The 20069-nt window shown below is 39.9% G+C and overlaps 1 protein-coding gene across 1 annotated transcript; it reads right to left on the bottom strand.

Moving 5' to 3' along the window:
* Positions 1-6636: 6636 nt before the first annotated feature.
* Positions 6637-19491, bottom strand: LOC110528937 (gastrula zinc finger protein XlCGF17.1-like). The gene is made up of 3 exons (XM_036984420.1): positions 19425-19491; positions 19026-19181; positions 6637-9379 (listed from the first exon to the last, which is right to left on the bottom strand). The coding sequence occupies exons 1-3, from the start codon at positions 19489-19491 to the stop codon at positions 8562-8564; spliced, it is 1041 nt and encodes a 346-aa protein (XP_036840315.1). The 3' UTR covers positions 6637-8561.
* Positions 19492-20069: the final 578 nt, after the last annotated feature.

Genomic DNA, 20069 nt, shown 5'->3' with positions numbered 1-20069 from the left:
TAAATCATAAAGTTAATTTACGAAAATCGCGATTTAGCAAGCTAGTGTTAGTGTTTAAATACTGGAGAGTTGAGACCAAATCACGGACGCTGGACAGAGTGGATTTCAGTTGTAACAAAAGACAGTTTTAATGAGTCAAAGATATCTTGTCCCGCAGTTTTACGTGCACGGATCTAGTTCATATAACTCGGCAAGGAGTCAGGTGAAAAAGAGGCCTTATACAACGGTTACATTCAATTTTATACATAGAATAAAGTAGGTGGAGTTTTGTCGTTTCGGTCTTCTTGACTGGTCGGAGGGTTGGAGGCGGGCCTTGCTCTAGCCAGAGCGGGCCCCATTGGTGCACAGCAAAAGTCCTTTGCTCTTGGGACCGGCCAGTAGAGGGGGATGAGATGTGTGTTTATACAAGGAGATATTTGTGTGTCTGGAAATCTGATACAGGAGAGCAGAGGGGGTCGTGAAAGAAGAGAACAGAGGGGGTCAGTCTTATGGCTGGGTGTATGTGTTCTTACGATGGAATGTCTTTGTTTATATGAGCTATGTGTATGAATATTTATATAACACTAGCTGACTAACTAACATTAGCCAGCTAGCAGACCCAGCTAACATTAGCCAGCTAGGTGACTAGCTTTATGGGTGTTATGACATGAGTATGAAATTGTAATTCTGGTTGTTTTAGGGACTCCTGAAACAACCAGCAAACCGGGCTGTCGTTTTGTGAATGTGTAGAATCCAGCTAGCTGAAGAATTTACTGGACATTGAATGTACAATTTTGTAAGCTTACCTTGCTGATATTTTCCATGCAGATAGATGAGATAACGTAGCAATCTATGTTCTTGCTTATTGTGCAGTGGATGATTTAAAATACCTGTATACCTATGGATGTGTAGCTAGCTATCTAGACGATCTGTTTAGTATAAATATTAGTTCAGAACCTAGCTATGAACCTCAGCTATCATAGCCAGTTGTATCAACTTCAAAACAGCCTGATTTACAATAATGAAGCCTCTGGATTGAGTAGAATATAATATCATGTTTTACCAATGATGCAAGTCGTACATACATGTAGTTATTACCATGCATGAGATCCCCACATTGTAGCCTGTACATTTAATATATTCACTGATCATGTACTCTACCTTGGTAAATAAAGGTGCAGTTCAGGTATGAATGTCTTTGAGATTATTTTTCAGTCATATCCAATACCAGGAGTATCAAATTCCAGTCTTTGAATGACTCTGTGTCTGCATGTATGTATTACAATTATACACTTCAACAGTGTTTACCAATCTTGGTCCTGGGACATCAATGGTTACACATTGTAACTAATAGACTAGAAACAGGATTTAACTAGTTAATTCATATATGCAGAAATAGAATGTTAAAAAACAGTATACTACACTTCCTATACATCATGTAAATACTCTAACACCAGTTCATCTCAACATCTAATGCCCTTCATCTGCATTGATCTGATAAACACAGGATAAGTGGAGTATTTCAAGCAATTACACTTAATTTCAACCAGTAGAGAATGTGAAACGCTTTATTAAAAAGCTCATATTCCAAGTGTTATAAATACAAGTTTCAATCTGTACTTCAATGCAGATCTGTTGTGCATTATAAAAACAGGAAGAAAGAGGAGGCGGCGAGAGAGGTGTAAAAGACAGAAAGGGAAAGAGGTAAGCACATAGGAGCAGGGAAGGCACTACATGATTCATGAACCACAGTGCTACATAAATGTTCTCTCAGTTCATCTCAATTACATAATAGTGTCTCTAGTCGGACCAAAGGTTATCTTAAAAGCAGGTGAGGTGGCGACGATGGGACTGGGGGTTGGCATCCTCTCACATCAAAACATTCCTGCAGATGAGAGACAGATGGAGAGAGAGAGAATGTTTAAGCCTTGTCTTTTTAGTTTTTATTCTAACATTGTTAGTCATCAATCAGGAGGTGAAATGCAAAACTGACCTTGGATCATTAACTCTGGTACTACTGCATCTCTTTCTGTATTTCAATGTAAAGCATCTCTTTAATAATACTTCCTGTATATTATAAACTGACCGTGGATCATTAACTCTGGAACTACTGCATCTCTATCTGTATTCCAATGTAAAGCATCTCTTTAATAATACTTCCTGTATAATATAAACTGTCCTTGGATCATTAACTCTGGTACTACTGCATCTCTATCTGTATTTCAATGTAAAGCATCTCTTTAATAATACTTCCTGTATAATATAAACTGTCCTTGGATCATTAACTCTGGGACTACTGCATCTCTATCTGTATTTCAATGTAAAGCATCTCTTTAATAATACTTGCTGTTGACCTGACCAAGTGACCTCTCACCTCTGAACATGCTGCGCCCTCTATGTAACCAGTTCAGATGCAGGAGGGTTTCACCGACACAGCTGATATAACCTAGAGGATTTAGGGAGAAGGGGAGAGAGGGATGAAGTGATGGAGAGAGACTGTTATTGAGAAAATAAGGTAGTTAAAACTGACCCTGTGTTCAACAGGAATCTGTGTGTGGCCTCACCTGGTGTCCACACCACACTAACTGGCTGCAGAGTACTTTATGCTGAAAAACATGAACGGACCCACGAGAACAAACAATATAGCGTAGTTATAGAAACAATGAAGTGTCTTACTATTCTCCACGGTTGGCCTTCTTGCCTATTTGTTGAAGGTGGAAGGAGCCACAGTTATACACCTGAGCCTGCTTACTGCACAACACAATCCATCAATCAGATTGATACATGAGTGTGTAGGTGTGGGTTATAGGGTGTCTAATTGTTCTACATTTTTTCAATATGGGTGATTTAAAAAAGCATGTTTTGTTGTTGCACAGACAGACTTACCTAAACAGCACCCTCACCTGAGAAGTAGAAATCAAAGGGAGAGAATCTGGGAATTTAATAACTGCAGTTGACATAGCTAAGTAAATGGAAGAATACTCTTATTGCAATGTGAATGGATCTTAAAAGAGCCTTTGGTTGTGCATAGTGTAGTATATGGTGTTGCCAGGGAACAGCACCCTCTTTGAAGAAGTAGGAGGTGAAGATCTCCTGCACATGGATTGCCTCTCTTGCTGCGTTGTTGGACCCCATCCTTAAAACATCCTGCAGAGCAGCAGACTCCTCCTCTGGCACACGGCGGTAGCTGCAGATCCCCTCCTGGTCCTCGTGTCCATCCTCATGAAGTTACGCAGGACACAGGTAGCCTTCACACACCTGAATTCCTCCAGAAGGCAGTCCCAGATGACCCTGGTCACCCAACCTTGCAGTGCCCTACACGTTAATTGTAGACAATCGTTTTGAAGGAATCTCCAGTTACAAGGTATCTAGGAATTTGGAAGACAATGTAATTATTAGACTGTTACATCACCAGGTCATTGTGGATTACTAAAGTATAATATCCCTGATAACAAATCATGATAACATTGGATTGATAAATGCATGGGCACACATATGTGCATGTGACAATAACAGGATCATATCAAGGATGGCATCACAAATTAATACATTAATACCACTTGAAGCTTGATAATGAGTTGATCATTTGAATCAGCTGTGCAGTGTGAAGGCAAAAACAAAAATGTGCCCCTCTTTGAGTCCCCAGGACTGAGAACGACTGCTCTTCATTGGGACCTCTTCATATGTAGATTGGCTTTCATAGCGCTTTTTATCTGAGGACAGAAAACCTCACAAGAAACACACTTCATTATAGTCAAATTACACCACACTGAATATTATGTTACTATTATCTCCGTCCTCACTTCTAGGGACAGGAACTACACAAAAGTACCTGCCCTATCCAGAATAGCCTCCTCTCTCACTGACAGTTTGGGCTGCTATCCTTTCACCCTCCTCCATGGCTGTTAGCTACCTACATTTGGAGTTTGTTTTTTACAGTGATAAATACATCAAGATAGCTAATATGAAGTTAGGTAGCTGGTGATATTTAATTTGCTTAGCTATCTATCTATACAGTATTTCAAGTTGTTTAGATAGCCAACTAACTAGCTCATTTAGCAGCTCATTTGAGTTAGCCTGCACTGTAGCTAGTAAGCTAATAATACTTTTTTTTTTTTTTTTCATTTTCCAAATCTATTTACTTACTTGAATAGGTTCTCCCAGCCATGTGGACAACTGGAAACAGGGCAGCAAAGTTTGCACCAAAGCGTTTTAGAGGATATTACTATTGCACTATGAACCCATTTAATAACTAGACCTTCATACAAACTTGCTCTTGACAAAGCCCCACATACAGCCCCACATACATATTTGCATAATTAGATGCTATTTTTTAAACTACAATGACCATAATGACCTGCGCACCTACTTGTCTTGTCTGTGTTTCTTTTACACCTGCTATGTAAAAGAGACAGAATAATGCACGATGGTCAATGCTATCTGGAATCCTTGGGACATCCCTACCCTAAACCCCTAACCTCAACCCCTACCTCAACCCCTAACCTTAGCCATTTAAATGTCAACTTCAATGGGCTAGGCACATCCTTACCCTAAACCCTAACCTTAACCCATACCTTAACCATTTTAAATGTCAACTTCAATGGGCTAGGCACATCCCTACCCTAAACCCTAACCCCTACCTTAACCCCTAACCTTAGCCATTTAAATGTCAACTTCAATGGGCTAGGCACATCCTTACCCTAAACCCTAACCGTAACCCCTACCTTAACCATTTTAAATGTCAACTTCAATGGGCTAGGGACATCCCTACCCTAAACCCTAACCTTAACCCCTAACCTTAGCCATTTAAATGTCAACTTCAATGGGCAAGGGACATCCCTACCCTAAACCCTAATCTTAACCCCTACCTTAACTCCTACCCTAAACCCTAACCTTAACCCATACCTTACCCATTTAAATGTCAACTTCAATGGGCTAGGGACATCCCTACCCTAACCCCTAACCTTAACCCCTAACTTAACCATTTAAATGTTAATTTCAATGGGCTAGGGACGTCCCTACCGTAAACCCCTAACCTTAACCCCTACCTTAACCATTTAAAATGTCAACTTCAATGGGCTAGGGATGTCCCAAGGATGTATCTCTACCTGAAAATACATGATCTAAGTGATTGATTGTTGGTACTCAGCAGTCATAAAGCCTTATTTACTTTAATTAACTATTAAAATAGTGATTTTGTTAGACAGCATAGGCCAGCAGCTCTACACTTTGACTGACTAATCCTTTCATCCTTCCATCCCTCTTCAGCCTTCCTCTCCTCTGAAGACCCAGTGAGGGTGGAGCTCAGTCAGAGAGCTGTTGAGGGACTGGTTAGGAGGAACACTTCTACAGCCAGAGAGGTGAGAGGTTACACATGGTTTAGATGGTAAATATTTATGTCCCCTTAGCGGTTCATCACGTTAGCAAAAGGGAACATGTTCCATCATCTATGTTTATTTACATTAGTGCAAATTGTCCACTGATATTGGTGTAATTTCTCACCCATTTTGGCTGTATGAAAGTGAATTTCCCCTCAGGCACACACATTTGTTCTTTGTTATTACACGAGCCACTGCCTGTTCAGTCTGCTATCATCCAGAAGGCGAGGTCAGTACAGGTGCCTCAAGGCTGGAACCGAGAGACAGAAGCTGTTTTTCAATCTCAAGGCCATCAGACTGTTAAATAGCCATCACTAACACAGAGCGGCTGCTGCCTACATACACAGACTTGAAAACATTGGCCACTTTAAGGAATGGAATACTTAAATAATGTTTACATATGTGGCATTACTCATCTCATATGTATATACTGTATTCTATCCTATTCTACTATATCTGTCTATTTTGCTCTGACATCGCTCGTCCATGTATTTTTATATTCTTATTCCTTTACTTAGATTTGTGTGTATTAGGTATTTGTTGTGAAATTGTTGGATATTACTGTACTGTTGGAGCTAGAAACACAAGCATTTAGTTAGATATTACTGCACTGTTGGAGCTAGGAAAACACACATTTAGTTAGATATTACTGTACTGTTGGAGTTAGGAACACAAGCATTTAGTTAGATATTACTGTATTGTTGGAGCTAGGAACACACACATTTAGTTAGATATTACTGTACTGTTGGAGTTAGGAACACAAGCATTTAGTTAGATATTACTGTATTGTTGGAGCTAGGAACACAAGCATTTAGTTAGATATTACTGCACTGTGGGAACTAGAAAGCATTTAACTACACCTGCAACATTTGATGTCTGAATGTAATTTGTGTAGAATGTATTTTTCCCCACTCATTCACCCATCTCTTTACATTGCTGATGCATATTTGGTGGCCTGACTGCATCCAGACTATGTCAAAGGCTCATCCTGGTAGATCTGAACCTAATGCAGCTTGGAGTGATTGGATGACAGAAGTCACATTTAGGTGCCAGGTGTAACTGAGGCCATAGATGCTCCATATCCATTACTTTGAGTGTTTTATATAACATGACTAAATGTTTCTTTCTGTGTTACAGGGGCAGTCAAGAAATGGAACGACAAGGCCACAGAGCTGTGGGAGACCACCTCAAGCCCCTGGTAGTGCCGGGGGGGGGGGGGGGGGGGGTTACAACTCCACCACGCCTTCAGCAGGCTGGAAAAGTGGGATTGATACTGATTTACATACTAAGAGGGACCAAGAGTCTGTTGATTGGTCAGTCATTGGGTTCATTTGTTGAAATCAAATCAAGCTTTATTTATACAGCACATTTCAGACATGGATGCAACACAATGGCTTCACAGGAAAATAAAATGAAAATAAACAGAAATATTTATAACACAACGAACAGAATAACAACAACTGAAAGACTAATGAGCACCCTAAGGAAATGCCATTGATTAAAATATTAATTGAATGCAATATCCAACCCAAAATATAAGCTTGTTTTTTTAGGAGGTCCCTCAAACAGAAGAGGTAACTAACAACAACAAACAAAACACGTGGGGTTTTAGGAGGGGCTCTGAAAGACACTAATGAGGGTGTCCACTGAAAGTTGACTAGTGACAAAAACTGGGACCTAAAAGACACCCACCATGAGAGCCACTAAATCTGCCCAAGAAGAGGCAAACAAAAGTACATTTGGCTTCTCTCTCTTTTCAGGGTTCACTCGACAGGCATGTTGTTGGATCTCGGCCCAGTCCCCAATGTCACCCCTTTGTTAATATGTATTGGCAATAATTAACTTAATGGTGAGGCATGGAATAATAAAACATGTATATTTTGTCAGGCTGGATGTTTGAAATGTGAGTAGGTGATTTGAGTCATGCTTCTTCAGTAGTGGAATAAAGACAATTAGCACTTGAATGTTGTAAAGAAATACTGTAGTGATGTAAGATTGTTAATACAATTGATTATATACAAATTGATTATACTGCGTCCATGTGTATATATATATAATTTGTTTACCTATGCATGTCAGTTAAGAACAAATTATTATGACGGCCTACCGGGGAACAGTGGGTTAACTGACTTGTTCAGGGCCAGAACGACATATTTGTACCTTGTCAGCTCAGCTTTCGGTTACTGGCCCAACGCTCTAACCACCAGGCTACCTGAAAGTACGTTGAAATTAAGTCGTTTTCAAGTCATTTAAAAAACGACCCGAAAAATACAGATTTTAAACTTTCACTTTCAACTACAACCAAACTAATATTGGACGCTGGACATAGTCTTCTTTTCAATTGCCAGGTGTCCCAATGTCAAAACACAGTCTAACGTGTCCAAATCAATAACCAACATGCAGAAACAGTTTGTAATAAATTGAAAACCTAAACATAAAATGTACTATATACACAAACATCTGCCACAATAATCATATTCCTTGTATTATTTTTTTAAACAAGCACCTTATAAACTGCACAAGCACCAAAAACGCTGTTGTTTTGACAAGTAGCAATAAATCACTGATATCGATTGGGGGGTAAATCAGGTTGTACGTGCTGTTGAAAGTAACACAACTAAAAAAACACATGGAAATGGGAGATATCTTTTACCTCACTGGTTAGAGGACAACCTGCAGAAGACAGTCAGCTACATTTTGGAGTGATGCATTTAAATGTAGGGGTCGCTAAACAAAGGAACGCAACACTTATTTGTCATAACTCATCAATATCATGTAGAAATCAATTGTGCTGAGAGGAGAGAGAGGAGGTTGCATGTCCTGTTAAAACTAACAGCTCAAAAACCACACGGAATCTCGAAATAATGTGTACATCACTGGTTAGAGGATCATTTGTAGAAAACAGCTAGACATTTTGAAGTGTTGGATTTCTAATTCCAGTGGGTCACCAACGTGGTAAGTGTAACACAACTCTTTTTTTTTGTTAGTCACTTTTTGTTAAAGATTTTCCCCCTGGGGCTAATATCCATATCATGCTGAAATCAATTGATAAGGGGGCAAACGCTTAGGCTTCTACATTGTGACATTATTAAAATACTCATACTACAATGTTAAAACATTCTACATTGAGACATTAATTAATTGATATCATGAAACAACTCCTTCATGTATTTTCTGATATTTGATCAGAGATCTTTTATCAGATTATCTCTGGTCACAGCTATGAAGTTTCTCTCCTGTGTGTGTTCTCTGGTGCCGAGTCAGAATGTTAGATGTAATAAAACTCTTCCCACATTGATCACAGCTATAGGGTTTCTCTTCTGTGTGTCTTCTTTGGTGCACTGTCAGATGGCCAGATTGACCAAAACTCTTCCCACATTGACCACAGCTATAAGGTTTCTCTCCTGTGTGTGTTCTCTGGTGTACAGTCAGATGACTAGATGTAGTAAAACTCTTCCCACATTGACCACAGTTATAAGGTTTCTCTCCTGTGTGTGTTCTCTGGTGTAGAGTCAGATTGCTAGATTCAGTAAAACTCTTCCCACATTGACCACAGCTATAAGGTTTCTCTCCTGTGTGTCTTCTCTGGTGTCGAGTCAGAATGTTAGATGTAATAAAACTCTTCCCACATTGACCACAGTTATAAGGTTTCTCTCCTGTGTGTATTCTCTGGTGCACTGTCAGATCACTAGATTGAACAAAACGCTTCCCACATTGATCACAGATGTAAGGTTTTTCTCCTGTGTGTGTTCTCTGGTGTACAATAAGATGGCTAGATGTAGTAAAACTCATCCCACATTGAGTACAGCTAAAATATTTCTCTCCCGTGTGGATTCTCTGACGAATGCCTGATGAGGAGGTGAATCTCTTCCCATGGTCGGAGCAGCAGTGAGTTCTCTTTCCTGTGGATCCCTGCAGGTGTTTCTTGAGGTGTTCTGATCTGGAGAGACTCTTCTCTGCCTCGTCAGCATCATGAGGTTGTTGAGGCTCCGCAGAGGATCCACAATAGTCACCTCTCTCTCCTGTGTGAATGACAAAGTCAGACCGATGGTTCAAGGCCTACAACAGCAGAAATTCACTGTAAAAGGTGATGCCAACAGAGTAGCCATGATGTTGTACAACAATTGACGTCTGTAATCAATGTTCAAATTATTTGACATTTGTCTTAAAATGAGCAAGAATAGTCATATTTTGTCTTGTTTTCACATTAGTAGTAAAATTGATGATTGTGGGTTAGAAATAAGTTAAAGTTGCTGAAACTCTAAGCAGTGTGCCAGACGATGTTTGGTCTCCAATATAGGCCCCTTTCTGTGTTTAATAAAATTGAGGCACGAGGGCGATGCACACATAATTTGAATGCAGAAACTCCTCCCTGCTAATGAGGAAACCGATAGCCACAAGCACAGTCAGTGTAGTCAGCTCAGCTATCCCCATTGAGACCGTGTCTGTGCCTCGACCTAGGGTGGGCAAAACTAAACATGGCGGTGTTCCCTTTAGCAATCTCACTGGAATAAAGACCTCCATTCCTGTCATTATTGAAAGAGATTGTGATATCGCTCATCTCAAAATAGGGCTACTTAATTTTAGATCCCTCACTTCCAAGGCAGTTATAGTCAATGAACTAATCACTGATCATAATCTTGATGTGATTGGCCTGACTGAAATATGACTGTGTTAAATGAGGCCTCACCTCCTGGTTACACTAGAGACCATATCCCCCGCGCATCCCGCAAAGGCGGAGGTGTTGCTAACATTTACGACAGCAAATTTCATTTTACAAAAAAACAAAAAAGTTTTTTTTGTGTTATGATCATCTAGTCATTAAATCTATGCAGCCTACTCAATCACTTTTTATAGCTACTGTTTACAGGCCTCCTGGGCCATATACAGCGTTCGTCACTGAGTTTCCTGAATTCCTATCGGACCTTGTAGTCATGGCAGATAATATTCACATTTTTGGTGACTTTAATATTCACATGGAAAAGTCCACAGACGCACTCCAAAAGGCTTTCGGAGCCATCATCGACTCAGTGGGTTTTGTCCAACATGTCTCCGGACCTACTCACTGCCCCAGTCATACTCTGGACCTAGTTTTGTCCCATGGAATAAATGTTGTGGATCTAAATGTTTTTTCCTCATAATCCTGGACTATCGGACCACCATTTTATTACGTTTGCAATCGCAACAAATAATCTGCTCAGACCCCAACCAAGGATCATCAAAAGTCATGCTATAAATTCTCAGACAACCCAAAGATTCCTGGATGCCCTTCCAGACTCCCTCCACCTACCAAAGGATGTCAGAGGACAAAAATCAGTTAACCACCTAACTGAGGAACTCAATTTAACTTTGCACAATACCCTAGATGTACTTGCACCCTTAAAAACTAAAAACATTTGTCATAAGAAACTAGTTCCCTGGTATACAGAAAATACACGAGCTCTGAAGCAAGCTTCCAGACAATTGGAACGGAAATAGTGCCACACCAAACTGGAAGTCTTCCGACTAGCTTGGAAAGACAGTACCGTGCAGTATCGAAGAGCCCTCACTGCTGCTCGATCATCCCATTTTTCCAACTTAATTGAGGAAAATAAGAACAATCCGAAATTTATTTTTGATACTGTCGCAAAGCTAACTAAAAAGCAGCATTCCCCAAGAGAGGATGGCTTTCACTTCAGCAGTGATAAATTCATGAACTTCTTTGAGGAAAAGATCATGATCATTAGAAAGCAAATTACGGACTCCGCTTTAAATCTGCGTATTCTTCCAAAGCTCAGTTGTCCTAAGTCTGCACAACTCTTCCAGGACCTAGGATCAAGGGAGACACTCAAGTCTTGACACAATGATGAAAATAATCATGGCCTCTAAACCTTCAAGCTGCATACAGGACCCTATTCCAACTAAACTACTGAAAGAGCTGCTTCCTGTGCTTGGCCCTCCAATGTTGAACATAATAAACGGTTCTCTATCCAACGGATGTGTACCAAACACTACAAGTGGCAGTAATAAAGCCTCTCTTGAAAAAGCCAAACCTTGACCCAGAAAATATTTTAAAAACTATCGGTCGAATCTCCCATTCCTCTCAAAATGTTTAGAAAAAGCTGTTGCGCAGCAACTCACTGCCTTCCTGGAGACAAACAATGTATTCGAAATGCTTCAGTCTGGCTTTAGACCCTATCATAGCACTGAGACTGCACTTGTGAAGGTGGTAAATGACCTTTTAATGGCATCAGACTGAGGCTCTGCATCTGTCCTCGTGCTCCTAGACCTTAGTGTTGCTTTTGATACCATCGAACACCACATTCTTTTGGAGAGATTGGAAACCCAAATTGGTCTACACGGACAAGTTCTGGCCTGGTTTAGATCTTATCTGTCGGAAAGATATCAGTTTGTCTCTGTGGATGGTTTGTCCTCTGACAAATCAACTGTACATTTCGGTGTTCCTCAAGGTTCCGTTTTAGGACCACTATTGTTTTCACTATATAATCTACCTCTTAGTGATGTCATTCGGAATCATAATGTTAACGTTCACTGCTATGCGGATGACACACAGCTGTACATTTCGATGAAACATGGTTTCAAGCCCCAAAATGTCCCTCGCTGGAAGCCTGTGTTTCAGACATAAGGAAGTAGATGGCTGCAAATGTTCACCTTTTAAACTCGGACAAAACAGAGATGCTTGTTCTAGGTCCCAAGAAACAAAGAGATCTTCTGTTGAATCTGACAATTAATCTTGATGATTGAACAGTAGTCTCAAATAAAACTGTGAAGGACCTTGGCGTTACTCTGGACTAGAGGTCGACTAATTAGGATTTTCCTACGCCGATACCGATTATTGGAGGACCAAAAAAGCAGATTAAATCGGCTTATTTTTATTTATTTATTTGTAATAATGACAACAATACTGAATTAACACTTATTTTAACTTAATATAAAACATCAATAAAATCAATTTAGCCTCAAATAAATAATGAAACATGTTCAATTTGGTTAAAATAATGCAAAAACAAAGTGTTGGAGAAGAAAGTAATATGTGCCATGTAAAATATGTGCCATGTAAAAAAGGTAACGTTTAAGTTTCTTGCTCAAAACATGAGAACATATGAAAGTTGGTGGTTCCTTTTAACATCAGACTTCAATATTCCAAGGTAAGAGGTTTTAGGTTGTAGTTAATATAGTATTTATAGGACTATTTCTCTATACCATTTTGTATTTCATATACCTTTGACTATTGGATGTTCTTATAGGCACTTTAGCATTGCCAGTGTAACAGTTTAGCTTCCGTCCCTCTCCTCGCCCCTACCTGGGCTCGAACCAGGAACACATCGACAACAGCCACACTCGAAGCATCGTTACCTATCGCTACACAAAAGCAGCGCAAGGGGAATAACTACTCCAAATCAGACTGCTCTATCAAATCAGACTTAATTATAACATAATAACACACAGAAATACGAGCCTTTGGTCATTAATATGATTGAATCCGGAAACTATCATTTCGAAAACAAAACGTTTATTATTTCAGTGAAATACGGAACCGTTCGGTATTTTATCTAACGGGTGGCATCCCTAAGTCTAAATATTCTTGTTACATTGCACAACCTGCAATGTACGTCATAATTACGTAGAATTCTGGCAAATTAGTTCACAATGAGCCTGGCAGCCCAAACTGTTGCATATACTCTGACTCTGCGTGCAATGAACACAAGAGAAATGACAATTTCACCTGGTTAATATTGCCTGCTAAACCTGATTAGTAGTTATAACTAGTGATTATGATTGATTGTTTTTTTTATAAGATAAGTTTAATGCTATCGAGCAATTTACCTTGGCTTCTACTGCATTCACGTAACAGGCAGGCAACTGGTGGAGTGCAATGGTTAGAGCTTTAAACTAATTAACTGTATGGTTGCAAGATTGGAACCCCTGAGCTGACAAGGGGAAAATCTGTCGTTCTGCCCCTGAACAAGGCAGTTAACCCACAGTTCCTAGGCTGTCATTGTAAATAAGAATGTGTTCTTAACTGACTTGCCTAGTTAAATAAAGGTATAAAAATAAAAATTATATATATATTTTTTTTCAATAATCGGAAATCTGCGCCCAAACCCTGATCTCTCTTTTGACGAACATATCAAGACTGTTTCAAGGACAGCTTTTTTCCACCTACGTAACATTGCAAAAATCGGACATTTTCTGTACAAAAATGTTCTCTCTCTCTCTCTCTCTCTCTAGGCTGAGTTTCTGTATAAGCACTTTGAGATATCAGCTGATGTAAGAAGGGCTATATAAATACAAAAATGGTGAGCAAAGATTTTAGTTTTTCACAATGTATTCTGAATGTGAACGGGGGAAAACTCAGGGGAGTAACCTCTATTTCCAGGTTGCTTATGAGTGCATTTCACACTAGGCTGTTGAGTCTGTTGATAAGAATACGGTGATTGACAGAGTCGAAAGCCTTGGCCAGGTCGATGAAGACGGCTGCACAGAACTGTCTTTTATAGATGGCGGTTATGATATTATTTAGTACCTTGAGCGTGGCTGATGTGCACCCGTGACCAGCTCGGAAACCGGAATGCACAGTGGAGAAATGGTCAGTGATCTGTTTGTTAACTTGGCTTTCGAAGACTTTAGAAAGGCAGGGCAGGATGGATATAGGTCTGTAACAGTTTGGGTCTAGAGTGTCACCCCCTTTGAAGAGGGGGATGACCGCGGAAGCTTTCCAATCTTTAGGAATCTCGGATGATACGAAAGAGAAGTTGAACAGACTAGTAATAGGGGTTGCAACAACGGTGGCGGATAATTTTAGAAAGCGAGGTTCCAGATTGTCTAGCCCAGCTGATTTGTATGGGTCCAGGTTTTGCAGCTCTTTCAGAACATCAGCTATATGGATATAGGTGAAGTAGAAGCTGGGGAGGCTTTGGGAAGTAGCTGCGGGGGAGGGGAGCTGTTGGCCGGGGCAGCCAGGAGGAAAGCATGGCCAGCTGTAGAGAAATGCTTATTGAAATTCTCAATTATCGTGGATTTATCAGTGGTGACAGTGTTTCCTAGCCTCAGTGCAGTGGGCAGCTGGGAGGAAGTGCTCTTATTCTCCATGGACTTTACAGTGCCCCAGAACCTTTTTGAGTTTGTGCTACAGGATGCAAATTTCTGCTTGAAAAAGCTAGCCTAAGCTTTCCTAACTGCCTGTGTATATTGGCTCCTGACTTCCCTGAAAAGTTGCATATCACGGGGGCTATTTGATGCTAATGCAGAACACCACAGGATGTTTTTGTGCTGGTCAAGGGCAGTCAGGTCTGGAGAGAACCAAGGGCTATATCTGTTCCTGGTTCTAAATTTTGTGGAGTTTCTCAAATACATTTTTCTTCACCTCAAACAGCAAGTAAAAGTCTAATCAAAATCAATTGATTATGACAATAGTTCCTCAAAGTATTTTCGGAAAATATTTCCAGCTCTCACCCTTTTGATAACCACTCGGCATGAAAGGGAAATATGTAATGCTCTGATCCAGTGGAAATGTCATAAAATACCTGAATACGTCTTATCCTTTGCACAAATAGCCGACAGCTGTATCTGTCCCGAACTCACTGGCGCGTGAAACTCTGAGGGTCCAGAATATTTTATACAATGTTGCAAGCTTGATATGAGGATTTTCGGCTAGACCAAGTTGATAGTTGATACAATGTTTCAAGTTCGTCAGGATATTTCTACCTGCAGGCCACAATGATAACATATTCTGGCTTTATGTAGGTTATTTAAACTTAGCCAGGGAAATAAAAAAATGTATTCATCATTTTCATTTAAATAGAATGTAGATTAACCACAGAGAATGATGTTGAGATACAAAAACTATTATAATTATTATTACTATTATAAATTAAATTAAACTGTTCCAGTAAAATGTGTATATGAAAATCATAACTGGCACCAGATCAGTAGAAATGGTCAGATAAATTGGCACCAAATGGAAAAGGTTGCTGACTGCTGGTGTAACCTATTACTAGAAACTATAGGAGCATAACGACTGCTGGTGTAGTCTATTATCAGAAACTATAGGAGCATAACGACTGCTGGTGTAGCCTATTACCAGGAACTATAGGAGCATAACGACTGCTGGTGTAGTCTATTACCAGAAACTATAGGAGCATAATGACTGCTGGTGTAGCCTATTACTAGAAACTATAGGAGCATAACGACTGCTGGTGTAGTCTATTACCAGAAACTATAGGAGCATAACGACTGCTGGTGTAGCCTATTACCAGAAACTATAGGAGCATAACGACTGCTGGTGTAGCCTATTACCAGGAACTATAGGAGCATAACGACTGCTGGTGTAGTCTATTAACAGAAACTATAGGAGCATAATGACTGCTGGTGTAGTCTATTAACAGAAACTATAGGAGCATAACAACTGCTGGTGTAGTCTATTACCAGAAACCACAGGAGCATAACGACTGCTGGTGTAGCCTATTACCAGAAACTATAGGAGCATAACGACTGCTGGTGTAGCCTTTTACCAGAAAGTTTAGGAGCATAACATCAGAATTGATGACCAAAAACCTGATGGCCACTTAGACAGAGCTCCAGAGTTCCTCTGTGGAGATGGGATAACCTTCCAGAAGGACAACCATCTCTTCAGCACTCCACCAATCAGACCTTTATGGTAGAGTGGCCAGATGGAAACCACTCCTCAGTAAAAGGCACATGACAGCCTGCTCGGAGTTTGCCAAAAGGCACCTCAAGGACTCTTAGACCCTGAGAAACAAGATTCGCTGGCTTGATGAAACCAAGATTGAACTCTTTGGCCTGAATGCCAAGAGTTATGTCTGGAGGAAACCTGAAAGACCTGCTCCAGAGTGCTCAGGACCTCAGACTGGAGCAAAGGTTCACCGTCCAACAGGACAACGACCTTAAGCACACAACCAAGACAACACAGGAGTGGCTTCGGGACAAGTCTCCGAATGTCCTTGAGTGACCCAGCCAGAGCCCGGACTTGAGCCCGATCTAACATCTCTGGAGAGAACAGAAAATAGCTGTGCAGTGATGTTCCCCATCCAACTTGACAGAGCTAGAGAGGATCTGCAAAGAAGGATGGGAGAAACTCCAAATGCGGGTGTGCCAAATAAATGAGCTTAATGAAAGAGGGGAAAAATAATTTGATCAATTTTAGAAAAAGGCTTTAACATAACAAAATGTGGAAAAAGTCAAGGGGTCTGAATACTTTACGAATGCACTGTATACAGCAACACCTCCCCATAAGCATTCCTGTTTATTCTGTAGAATTTATATTCCTGTATTGCTACTGCTGTATCAAAGGAATTATCTCAGTGAGTTTCAGAGATGAACAGTACAGTGCATTCCAAATTCAATAGGCAGGCAAGTAAACAAAAACGTTTTCAGATAAAACCTATTCCAGAAAATGTCAAAGTGTATAAAACGCCCATCTAAGAGACTGTGGACCAATGACATTGTCATGCTGTGACACGCAGATCCTAAGCTAATTCTCACTAAATCTCTTTTTAAAGTCAGGGTATGAGTCGAGAAACATGCCTATTTTCCTTGAAAGCACAATGTTATGATGGCAAAGCTACACGATATTACAGAGAACAAGATAATTATCTCACATCTTTGAAAATATTTGTAATGTTGTGCTTCTTGTTCACAGAGGATAATTCATGCCAATGTTATTTTCTTTAAGCTACTAATACGAATCGAAAGGAGTTTCCAATATCCTAATTTCTTAAAGTATTTCTGGTGATAGCAAGTGATAGTGATACACAAGCTAGGTATATTTGAAACATTGCCATTCAATGGCAGCATTTAGCAGCCACCAGATTCAGAAGCTTTAAAACCACATAAAGAATATTATATTTTTGCCCAAAGTTAAGATATAAATTATTCAAACTTAACAGGCTGGTTATTATTTTAGGCTATGTTAGTTTTGGAGTCAAAGATAGTTTTGGAATAGTTTTCATTTTTCAAACATGTTTGTTATTTTATTTCAGTTTACAAAATAGTTTTCCCCTAATTACTTTTTCTATAATAAGCATGGAGGTTTCCCCTATCAATCTGTCATAGGTACTGGAGACAAAGTGCCTCGTAACCTAGCTGGGAATGGGACAGACATAACCCTTCTGTGGTAACAGACAGGGGCGATTTGTAATCAAATCTAATTTCCAGGAATGGGGTTCATAGGAACCACAGAGGCTGTGTGTGGGATAATAACATGGCCGCGTCCAGAGAGGTGTCAGCAACATTTTAAAAAATATATATATATATAGTGTTTAATGACAAACCATTTTTACAAATCTGTCAAAACACCAACTTAGACTTTACCATGAAATGCTTTACTTACAAGCCCTTAACCAGCAGTGCAGTTCAGGAAGAAGAAAATGTTTACCAAGTAGACGAAAATGAAAAGTAATAATAAAAAGTAACACAATGAGAATAACAATAACGAGGCTATGTACAGGGGGCACCGGTAACGAGTCAGTGTGCATGAAGGTGGGGACGTAGTGACTATGCATAGGTAACAAACAACCAGCGAGTAGCAGCAGTGCACATAAGGGTAGTGGTGGGGGGGCTTTGGTCCTTTTGAGGATCTGGGTACCCATGCCAAATCTGTTCAGTCTCCTGAGGGGGAAAAGGTTATGGTGTGCCCTCTTCATGACTGTCTTGGTATATACCCACGTAGGTGATTGAAAAATGAACTGGGGTCCACACTCCAGTCCAGTTGATGTTGGTAATGCACCTTAAAGTTGGTTGCCAACCGCCATATAAAGTCCAAAGAAGAAAAAGAAGCCTGAAGGAAGGAGAATTTACGAGAAACGAATTTGGTTTAGCGTTTGGGGCGTCGCGACTGGTTACCTATTTTGATGTGATATGAAAGTATTGTGTGAAATGATTTTGATGTGATATGAAACTATTGTGTAAAATTATTTTCATGTGATATGTAAGTATTGTGTGAAATGATTTTGATATGATAAGAAAGTACAGTGATTTATGTTTTTAGAAATGTATCGCAATTGAGAATCGATTCACATTTTGATGGAATATTTTACTATTTTAGCTGCCAGAGCCAGTCTCCCTCTGAAAATAACATACAGTCCTTGGACCTTGAGGAGTAACGGGGGCAGCAATCAGCAGTAGAAACAATAAAGCGTACTCCCTGCCCATTTTAGTAAAAAGCTGAGGGATGGTGCTGGAGAAATGCAACGATCCATGATATCAACATTATTGTTTTAACCATGTTTTGAGGATATACAGTGTTTGTTTATATTTACTGACAAACATTGGAGTAAAAAAAAGCTTATATTTTGGGGTTTTGATGGGGTACGACAGTTGAACTATGCTCATGAGGCATTTATAAGTGAATTCTTCAAGAAACAATGAGTACATATCATTAATGTATAAGTCCCAAAATGGATGTAACAACTGCTGATTGCCCCTTTAAGAGTACATATTGGGCTAAGCTAACATGAGATATTGAGGACTACAGTCTTTCAGGCATTGTCATTGGATGCATTTGATCAATTGCTAACGTTTTGTTGATGGTCCACTCTTGATGTTCTACACGTTACAGTGTAGCTTCAGCAATTCCTACAGAACAACATTAAAGTGTAGAACCCCATTACTGCATATTGGTTCAACGACTGCAGAGACGGTACTTACTGGTGTTAAACAGATCTCCAACCTCCTCTTCTTCCTCCAGTGTGACAGTAATCTCCCCCTCCTCCTCTTTCACTCCATAAACTACATCCTCTTTCTCTTCCTTCACTGTAACATCCTCCTCTTCTTTCACTCTGAAAGCATCTTCCTCTTCTTTCACTGAAACGTCTTTCTCTTCTTCTTTCACGGTAACAGCCTCACCCTCTACTTGTTTTTGTATTGTAACATCCTTCTCTTCCTCCTCCTCTTCTTTTACTGTAACATCCTCCTCCTCTTTCACTCTGAACGTATCTTCCTCTTCTTTCAATGAAACGTCTTTCTCTTCTTCTTTCACGGTAACAGCCTCACCCTCTTCTTGTTTTTGTACTGTAACAGCCTCCTCTTCCTCCTCCTCTTTCACACGAGTTTCTTCCTCCGTCCAGCAGACCGCCTCTTCTTTATCAGGAGGAGAGTAGCTTAGTGAACTCATGGTCGGGGATGTTAGCTAGCTAGCATTAGCGACTAGCCTAGTTCTAAGCTAACTTAGCAAACCAGCTAGCTGACAAACAACGTAAATATATAATTAAATGGGCCAACAAGTATATACGACAGAAGTGTGTTTAATACACAGCGACTAATATACACCAAAACAGTGTAAGAGAGTGAATGTTGAAGCTGTGTATGCTAGAAAGCTATCGAGGTGTCTGACTAGCTGTTGTTGCTGAAGGAGCGTCCCGTCCACTAGATTATACGTCACACTGGCAGCATCGCCTGATCCTAAAATACGCACATCGCCATCTGTTGACTGGAGTGGGCAACGCAGTCGAGGAACCAAAAGTTTATTTTTCATTTAGTTCATAAAAGTTTAATATTATATTAAGTCGTTCAAAGAGAAGCATGTGTGTATTTATTCGTGTTTAATGAGTGAGAATTTAAAACAAACTTTACACCCACTACATATTTGCATTGAACCATACTTCTGACATGGATCTGATTTTGACCCCAGAGGCATATCTTTTATCATAGCCAAAATGTGGTTTATTCAAATCTTCAATTTTTTCATGACTT

This window comes from Oncorhynchus mykiss, chromosome 7, assembly GCF_013265735.2.
Source record: "Oncorhynchus mykiss isolate Arlee chromosome 7, USDA_OmykA_1.1, whole genome shotgun sequence".
Taxonomy (NCBI): domain Eukaryota; kingdom Metazoa; phylum Chordata; class Actinopteri; order Salmoniformes; family Salmonidae; genus Oncorhynchus; species Oncorhynchus mykiss.
This window is presented reverse-complemented; position numbering and strand designations above follow the sequence as displayed.

Coding starts and splice junctions, on each gene's coding strand:
- LOC110528937 (XM_036984420.1), bottom strand. CDS start 19,491: ATGAGTTCACTAAGCTACTCTCCTCCTGATAAAGAAGAGGCGGTCTGC. Junction 19,182..19,424: donor CTGGACGGAGGAAGAAACTC/GTGTGAAAGAGG, acceptor AAGACGTTTCAG/TGAAAGAAGAGGAAGATGCT. Junction 9,380..19,025: donor TGGAGATCTGTTTAACACCA/GTAAGTACCGTC, acceptor TCATTCACACAG/GAGAGAGAGGTGACTATTGT.